This window comes from Phyllostomus hastatus, unplaced genomic scaffold (genome assembly GCF_019186645.2).
Source record: "Phyllostomus hastatus isolate PE091 unplaced genomic scaffold, TTU_PhHast_1.1 phas_contig_244, whole genome shotgun sequence".
Classification (NCBI taxonomy): Eukaryota; Metazoa; Chordata; class Mammalia; order Chiroptera; family Phyllostomidae; genus Phyllostomus; species Phyllostomus hastatus.
In genome coordinates, this window is record NW_025333796.1 from 3,676,488 (window position 1) to 3,683,149 (window position 6,662).

Genomic DNA, 6,662 nt, shown 5'->3' on the forward strand with positions numbered 1-6,662 from the left:
GACACTGTTTGGGACAAAGACCCGGCCACCGGCTGTGCAGCCAGGGGCCCAGAAGAGTATCGACTCCGGATTCAAGGAGACAGACATTTAGTTTGCGCACTAGTCCACCCTGGACGAGCCAACAGACTCCCCTGGGCTGCTGGGTGTCCACTTGTAAATGCCCTAATGACCCCACCGCCCACCTCGGGGAGCTTGGCTGGCTGCCTCCCCCGAACATGGCGAGACGCCAGGTCCCCTCGCCGCTGGCCCAGCCGACGGGCCACGACGGGGAAGCGAGTGTGGCCTGTGGGTGCCGGGAAGAACGGTGAAGAGGGAGAGACCCCGGCTGGCGTGGCAGTGCCCGCCCGTGGGGCTGCGGACGGGCGCGAGGAGGAACGGAGGGAGTGGTGCGGGGGAGAGCACCAGGGAAACCAGGAGCCCGGCGGTCCCACGGCCCGAGGACAGAAGGGGGTCTCGGCCTGTCTGAGAGCGAGGTCAGCACCGCACAGAGGCCGGCGGCTCTCGCAGGGCAGGGCGGAGGGCACCGCCAGACGTCCCAGTGACGCTGCCCCAGGGCCAGTGCTCGTTCTTCGGGGAGCCCCCCCCACCCCGGGAGGGGGCCTGGGTCCCCAGGGCCGGGGGCAGACGGCTCCCGTGGGGGTGGGGGTGGGGGTGCTGGTGCGGCCCTGACCCGGTGAGGTGCGGCAGCCCTGGCTGTGCCGGGCCGGCCCGAGGAGGCCTTGGTCCCTGCCCGGCTCTGATCCCAGGGCCCCACCTGGGCCTCCAGCTCCCCACCCCTCCCTGACCACACCCCCCCAGCACCTGCCTGCGGGTGTTCCGAGGCGGCCGGCCGGGAGGGGCGCCCGTGCAGCCCGAGTTTCCAGGCGCGCCCACACCTGCCCTGAGCTCTGCTGGAGAGGCTCACACCTGACGCTGGCGTGAGCCGCAGTCCGGCGCCGTCCCCACAAACCGGAGCACGGGTGCCCGCGGATCCGGTGAGCAGGACCCCAGGGCTCCTGGTTGGAAGGCAGCGAGGTCTCGTCGGGAAGACATGCTGGCACCTGGCGGCTTTCAAAGGTAAGTTTCAGAGACGTGTGACCCTGGGGGGTCCTTCTGCTCGCTCTGCGCCGCCTGGATGGGTCGTTCTGGGGACCGCGTCTGCCTGGGGGGAGGGGACGCGGCCACACCCCACAGGGGCATTCGCAACCTGTTCCCTGTGAAGGAACCCGCATCTGCCTGCGTTCTTCCTGTGTTTTGGAAAGGCTGGATGGCAGCCCTGGCCGGGCCGCTCCGTGGGCCAGAGCGTCGCCCCCAAACACCAAGCTCCCGGGGTTTGCTCCCCAGTCGGGGCAGGAGCAGGAATCAGCCGGTGGCGCATCGATACGTGGAACAGCAGATCGGCGTTTCTGCCCCTCTCTCTCCCCCTCCCTCTCTCCGTCTGAGCTCTGTAACACGCAGACGAGAGGCCGGACCCCGTACTTCAGCACAAACTGTCCTCCCCCCTCCCCACGAGAGGCCTGGGGCACTGGAGAGGATGCTCAGCTTCGAGTCCTTTGCCCACTCACAGCTGTGCCCGGGGCAGGGTCACGGGGAGGGAGGGTGTCAGCGGGTGTGGTCTGGGGAACACCCCTGCAGCGTGCCCCCCCTCCCCGCCTTGGAGCAGACGTGGGGCAGGCCTTCTGTGAGCTCCCAGCCCCCTGGGGCCCACGCTGCATCCCCGCCCCATGGCGCCCCCCCTCAGGGGTGTGCCGTGCACAGAGCCCACGACTGGCCACCGGACCACACGGGCCCCCGGGCCGTGGAACCCCTGGCACGTGCCTGGCCTGCTGCCCGAGATGGTCCTGCGGAGGAAGCAGCGTGCCGGCGCCCCAAGTGCCCCCAAACAGTTGCTGACGTGGACAGACAGAAGTGCCGCCTGGAGGTGCGGCCTCCTGCTCTGTGCTGGGGGCACAGACACCGCCCGCGCCCCGGCCTCAGCGGTCCGCGGCGTCCATCGGCCTGGAGGTTCCCAGCCCCTCCTGACCTCGACTGACCGCAGCCGCCACTGGGCAGAACCCCACATCCCTGCGTCAGGCTGGAACCTGGCCAAAAGCCGTGCACAGCGCTGGGCGTGGGGTCTCGGCCAGCTTCACCTCCAGGGTCGGGGGAGGGTCAGAAAGCCCCGCTTACGGGCCCAGGGCCCCAGGTGGGGGGCTGCTTCTGTGAGTCCTCGCGCCTCCCCGCTTCTGTGCGGCATCGCTGGGGACCTTCAGCTGCAGCCCCATCCACACTGGGGGTGCCTCTCAGGGTGGCCCCTGCTGGGATCCTTCCCTCTGCAGACGGTCCTCTCGGGAGAAGCACCGTCAGGCCAGAGCCGGTGGCTGTGTAGGCAGCATAAAACCCACCCTGGCTGTTGCCAAGCTGGGAGCCCAGCTCCTCCCCAGGCTGCAGCCGGGCAGCCAGCCAGCTGCTTCCCAGGCCAGAGCTGGAGCCTGCCCTGCCTCCCCGGGAGCACACCGGCCCTGCCCCCCCAACCTGCCTGGAGGAGCTGCCCTTGGTGCCAGAGAGGAGACCTCAGCACGGCGAGTGCCCCCACCCAGGAGTGCTCTGGGCTAAGGCGCAGGCGTTGGGGGTCTTTCTCGCTGGAAATCTCCTGTGGGTGGGCTAGCACCGGACTTGGAAAGGTGAGCAACTTGGCCAGAACCGTGCTGGCTTTTGGGCGTGAATGTGGACCTCAGTGGCCCGTAGCCTTTGATGTTCTGCTTGGTGAGTTCACCCTGGCCTGGAGGCTCCAAACCTGCAGAGACCTGGGCCTCTGGGTCCCTTGGAGGAGGACGTGAGGGGGAGACGCCCCAGGAAGCTGTGGCTTTGTGCAGAGAGCTTACTTATCACAGCAGTTACATGCTCACTGAGAAACGGAGGGGAAAGTTAAGTTCCCACCCCCAAACCCCCCCCCCACATACACACAGTTGCCCCTTATTCCCACTTTGCACAGCTGCAGCACGTGGTTAAACCCCACGAGCCAGGTTGTTACTGAGTCACGTCTGTGGCGTACTGTCCCAGAGTGGTTGCCTTTCCCACTACGTCGCAGAGTTGGAATCCCTCAGTGCGTAGCCTTTCAGACGGCTTCTGTCACTTCGTCACGTGCAGTCAGGGCTCCTTCCAGTCTTTTCATGGCTTCACCACTCCTGTCTTTTCCGTGCTGAGTAACATTCCGTTGTCTGGATGGACCACGGGTTACTTATCCATCATCTGCTGACAGGCATCCTGGTTGCCTGCCAGTTTCAGCAGGCAGGAATGAGGCCGCTGGGAACTTCCGTGAGCCAAACCGTCACCTGCAGTGGCTGCACCGTGCGGCATCCCCACCAGCCGTGAGCGGGCGCTCCTGCTGCTCCATCTCCTCGTCTGCACTTGGTGTTGTCGGGGCCTGGACTCCGGCCGCCCTAGCCTGTGTGCAGTGGCAATGTCGTTGTTGTTTTAATTCCCATTTCCCTGACGACACAGGATGTGGGGTGTCTTCTCACGCTCGTCTGCCATCTGCATTTCTTCTTTGGCACAGTGTCTGTTCAGATCCTTGAGCAATTTTTTAAAAAATTTTGTTAATTTTCTGGTTATTGAGTTCCAAGAATTTTTTTTTCTGCCCCAGCCAGGTAGCTCAGTGGGTTAGAGCGTCATCCCCACACACCAAGGTTGCAGGTTCGATCCCCGGTCAGGGCATGTACACGAAGAAACCAGTGAGTGCATAGATGGGTGGAAAAACAAATCTCTCTCTCCCCTTCCTCCCTTTCTGTCAAATCAATAAATAAAAATTTTAAGAAAAAAATTTTAAAGATTTTGAATTCTAATCTTTTATCAAATCCTGCAAATATTTTTTCCCAGTCTGTGGCTTGTCTTATTTTCTAACAGTGCCTTTCACAGAGAAGTTTTTCATTTTAACTAAGTCCCACTTACCGGTTGTTTTGTGGATCGTGCTTTTGGTGCCGTGTCTAACGCCATCGGCAAACCCCAGGACGCCTGGATTTCCCAGCGCGTCCTCTTCCGGGAGTCGCTCGCGTGGCCCCGCGTGCTGCCCTGGGCTCAGTGACCGTTCGGAGTGAACTGGGGTGAGAGGTGGGAGGTGCACGTTGTGTCCACTTCTCCTCTCGTCTCGCCGTCTCCCACCGTTCGCTGGGAGGACTCTTCTTCCCTCACGAGTTGCTCTGGCTTCTTCGTCACACATCAGCTGACCTCCCTTGCGTGGGTCCGTTTCTGGGCTCCCCGTTCTGCCCCACGGGTTCTGGTCCACGGGTTCTGGTCCACGGGTTCTGCTCCACGATGCTCCCCCAGCTGGAGAAGGGGGGAGGCCAGGGGACAGAGGTTCTGAGGATAAATTTTCCCAACTTCAGAATTTTGTTGTGACTTTAACCTGAGCTCGATTTTGGGCTAGCCAGTTTTGTACACCAAAACGCAAAGAGTTCTGACCTGGTCTTTTACATTTTTCTTCTATGTCCCTGTATTTTTCCTATATTGTTTATATACAATTAGTTTAAAAAACAAGTGTTATTTTGGACATTTTTAATGGAACAATGTGTATTTGTAGAAATGCACAGTCTGTCGTGTAACTTTTTCCTGTAGTTTCTACTTATTTTTAGTTTAGCAGATAGTTATCCATTTGTTGGTACAGCTCCCTAGCCAGGTACGAGGAAATACGGACGGACATCCGAGGCCTCTCCCTCCCATCAGGTTGGCAGAGTGTGTCAGAGAGAGAGAGACACACACACGCACACACACACTCTCCGTCGAGGAGATGGGCGCGTTCACGCCTCATTTTCACGCGTGATTCTCGGAAGACTCTGGGCGTCTCCTGTCCAGCGTCTCCTGTCCAGCGGGCGTGTGCTCACAGCGTCGTTCTGGAAACAGCAGGGACTGGACGCTTTCCCTGGATGAGGGGGGGTCAGAGAAGAGCCCCAAAGCATCACAGGCAGAACTCGTCTTCCAAACATGTAGTCAGTCACCCCCTCAGCGGCCCCTAAAATGCCAGGGGGGAAATGTCCGGCAGGCGCGGGGGGAACCAGCGCAAGCCCTGCAGGGAGGGTCCCTGCCTGTCGCCTCCGCCCACAGCGGTCCTGCCGGGTGCCAGGCGAGAGGCTCTTGTGTGGGAGAAATACCTGCATCCAGGTTCAACTACATGGTGTTCGCGGCTGTATTTTAAAAACGCCTTTTCCCTCTTTCCTTCTAAAATTCGAAGCCCACATTCCACAGAGGCCAGGGCACACGTGTGAGTGTCTGGCAGACACGCGTGCTGCAGGGGCTCCGTGACGCCCCCGCATTGACTCCCACCCCGCCGCCGGTGGAGCTGGGTCGGAGCTGCGAGGGGGAGTGCCGACGAGAACGCCGTTAGGACCTGCTCTGAGCCACCGCCCAGTGCGGACACGGTGCCCGGAGCTGGTGTCACTCGTCTTCACGTTCAGTCACCTGCCGATCGGCGTGGCTGTCCGGTGGCTTAGCCCCTCACTTCTCAGCGGAGTCGCACACTCGCCACGTCTCCCAGCCCCTGCGGTGCCGAGGGGCCGGGGTGCAGCCTCCACGGCGGCATTTGCTGCCTGTTAATTTGCAGCCTCTGGCCATGCACTAGCCTGTCTTCAGAGGATCGCGCGGCACAGAAAACCTCACGCCCGGTGACCCTCCACCAAGCAGCAGGCGTTTGTTGCCACCCGGTGTGCACCAAGCGCGTGACGGGCGGCCGATTGAAAACGTCTCGGAGAACCAGAGACGTGCTTCAGGCGCACGGGAAGGACAGACATCTGCAGGAAAAACTGCAATGTCATCGGAGCCTTGTCGTGGTACAGCACTTCGACTGGTTTATTGGTCACACGAGAAGTAAATTTTGAACTCGAACCCAAACGCTAGAGACAGCGGCTCGGGCGCACTGCCACTGCGGGAAACAGAGACCCCCTGGCGCACGCTCCTCCGGAGGGACGCTCCTCAGTGCAGCGAGAGCACTTTAGCTGATTGCTTCGAATTGTTTTCGTGCCACCTCCTGGCTTAATTTCCTGTATGCGGTGTTCTCTCCTTCCAGCTTGTAAAGTGTGTTGTTGAGCGAGGATTAAAAATAGAGCGTGGGGGAGTTGGAGGAGGAAAGTGAAAAGCAAGCTGCAGACGGAGTGATTGCATTTTACCCCGGGCCCTTCTCCCCGCGTGTCCGCAGGAGGCAGGTCCCCGGGAAGGCGGTGTTTTGCCGGCCCGGCGGCGCTGTGTGTGTGTGGCTGTACAGGGATGACATGAGACTGGCCCACCTGATGCCGTGACCCGGCCCCGGGCTCCCCAGGAACCCCGGGGGACCGAGCGGCGGCCAGCACTTCCTCAGCACCGCTGGGCTCTCGGCCACGGGGCCACAGGCGGCCGGCACACCCTCCGAGCCGGGGCGTGAACTGCTTGCTGAAGGAACAATATTGAGAGACCTCTTGAGCATTTAAATTCTTTTCTATTTGTTCTTTCAGTCAAAACGCAGTTCAGCCCCCAGTTGCATGCAGAATGTGCCTTTCTTGGGGTCCGTGTTGCCCAAGACCGAGAGGTACAAGTCACTCCCGGGAGCTCACGGCAGCAGCTGAAGGTTGTGCACTCAGAAGCATGCACAGAAGATGCACTTGTGTGTTTAATTTTTACAGACGGTTGCACAAAGATTTATTTTTATTTTTTCCTTGCCAGAGGACACAATCATTGAT

General features: G+C 60.8%; 1 protein-coding gene across 2 annotated transcripts; it reads left to right on the forward strand.

Moving 5' to 3' along the window:
• Positions 1-648: 648 nt before the first annotated feature.
• Positions 649-3,609, forward strand: LOC123817985. Of its 2 annotated transcripts, none has more exons than XM_045837825.1 (2): positions 649-1,056; positions 1,202-3,609. In XM_045837825.1, the coding sequence occupies exon 2, from the start codon at positions 1,704-1,706 to the stop codon at positions 2,796-2,798; it is 1,095 nt and encodes a 364-aa protein (XP_045693781.1). In that variant the 5' UTR covers positions 649-1,056; positions 1,202-1,703; the 3' UTR covers positions 2,799-3,609. The 2 variants fall into 2 exon arrangements, with proteins under 2 accessions (XP_045693781.1, XP_045693782.1); XM_045837826.1 differs by having other exon boundaries at positions 1,242-3,609.
• Positions 3,610-6,662: the final 3,053 nt, after the last annotated feature.